General features: G+C 37.1%; 1 protein-coding gene across 2 annotated transcripts in view; it reads right to left on the reverse strand.

Annotated features, from left to right (window-relative positions):
• Positions 1-1,480, reverse strand: part of gca (grancalcin) — a 4,535-nt gene extending 3,055 nt beyond the window's left edge. Inside the window, exon 1 of one of the 2 annotated variants that reach the window (XM_016509001.1) lies at positions 1,412-1,480. In XM_016509001.1, coding sequence (XP_016364487.1) covers positions 1,412-1,463 — 52 coding nt within the window. In that variant the 5' untranslated portion in view covers positions 1,464-1,480. The remainder of the gene's footprint in view (positions 1-1,411) is intronic. The other variant, XM_016508999.1, reaches the window with a different exon arrangement.
• Positions 1,481-1,876: the final 396 nt, after the last annotated feature.

Genomic DNA, 1,876 nt, shown 5'->3' on the forward strand with positions numbered 1-1,876 from the left:
AACAGACTTTAATTGCAGTGTTCTTAATCTTTATAAGTTAGTAGTACTGTTCGGGTTTACAGTGTGGGGGCGTGTTAGAACGAGCCGTTTTAGGTAGGCGTGGTTGACTCTTAACTTTTATAAAGAATATCTCTTTGGATTTTTGACTTTAGTCTTTGCAACTTTACAGATCTTCTTTATGCACCAAGAGCTTGTAACACTCCAAAGAGAAAGGAAAACTTGAAATCGCATCATATGACCCCTTTAATATGTAATATAGTGCATCTACTTGAGCCAAATGCTCCTTACTAAAGATTTTTTTCTAGTTAACTAACAAGCTGTGGACATGGCTTTCCTGAGGTAAGTGTAATGTTACATTATTTACAAGCTTTTTTTATTGACACCTTTCCACAGTTGAAATACTGATTACATGAGATGATACATTTCAGTAAATTGTACCGGTTCTTTCAACCTAGAGCTGCACGATTAATCGTTAAAAGATCACGATCTCGATTCAGACAACCACACGATCTCATTTCTAAATGACAACGATTCTCCCTTCTGCTTCCAGCCGTTTAGCACCGCAAACAGTTCTTTAAACTCACTGAAACCCATCTTTCCAGTGTAATCTCTCTGCACACACATGGTTAAAGAAACTAAACAACAACAAGGGATCTGCTGGGTTACTGGGACTAGCATGAAGCAAACGTTTGACTCAAGTTGGAGAGATAAGAACAGTGCCAGACAGAACAGATCTGTTTTATGTTTCGGTGAAGGATACATCCAGCATGGCAATCATAATCCTGCAGGTTTCCAAACTGAAGGCTGGGAAAAAAGCAGTGAGATGATCATTTTAGACACTTTACATCTCAACTAACTCTCAATAGAGTATTAGTAGACTATTAGGTTAGGGTTAGTATAAGTTGACTTGTTCTTGTAAAGTTACTTATATTCAGTAGAATGTCTGCTGACCATAAAAAAAAAAAGTGTTAGCAGATTAAGCAGATTGGTAGACTGATAGTTGACATGTGGTTGCAAAGTTACTTATAGTTAACCATGTCTAAAGTGGACTATCAAAACAAAGTGTTAACAGATGATCCACTCACTCTACATTAATAATTTGTCAGTCCAAGCATTTGGAACTGCAATTTCTTTTTCTACTCTCTCTGTACTTACGAGTGTAGGTTCCACTGATTCCAGTCTGGGTGAGGCACCTTTGAAGTTCTTCAGCATCAACTTCACCATCCTGACATAACAATCATGTTACTACATGTTACAACAGGAGGGGACAGAAAAGACATTATATCCACATTCACACAGGCTGCTCTCACCTGACCAGCTACTGCTGTGAAATAGCCCCACATTGGGTCCTGGGTAGGAGGAGCAGAAAACGTCCCCGGGTAACCGGCATATGGCTGTGCTGGGTAACCACCTGCAGCAGGAACCCCTGGCATTGCCATACCCTGAGCAGGAACCCCTGGCATTGGTGGACCACCAAACTGCAAGAAAAAGAACGACACTTTTAATTATCAATGCACCAAAATTAATGTTTTACTGAAACGCTCAAACCGAAATTAAGGTACTAAGGTAAATATAAAAAAAATGTATGTAAACATTTAAATTGCACATACGGCAGTCTATATCAACTTTAATTAATGATCCAACTACTTGTTGTTTCTACTCTAATTTTTTGTAAATATGAACATTTAAATTGAGACTGCAATAAAAACTTGTTTTCAGACAGATTTATTTAAACATACATTAAATAATGAACACAACATTTTATGGTTAAAGGGGTCATATGCTATTTTAAAGATCATTATTTTGTGTATTTGGTGTAACAGAATATGTTGACATGCTTTAATGTTCAAAAAACACATTATTTTTCAAATACTGT

The sequence above is a fragment of the Sinocyclocheilus rhinocerous genome, unplaced genomic scaffold (assembly GCF_001515625.1).
Source record: "Sinocyclocheilus rhinocerous isolate Xijiao unplaced genomic scaffold, SAMN03320098_v1.1 scaffold504, whole genome shotgun sequence".
NCBI classification, from domain to species: domain Eukaryota; kingdom Metazoa; phylum Chordata; class Actinopteri; order Cypriniformes; family Cyprinidae; genus Sinocyclocheilus; species Sinocyclocheilus rhinocerous.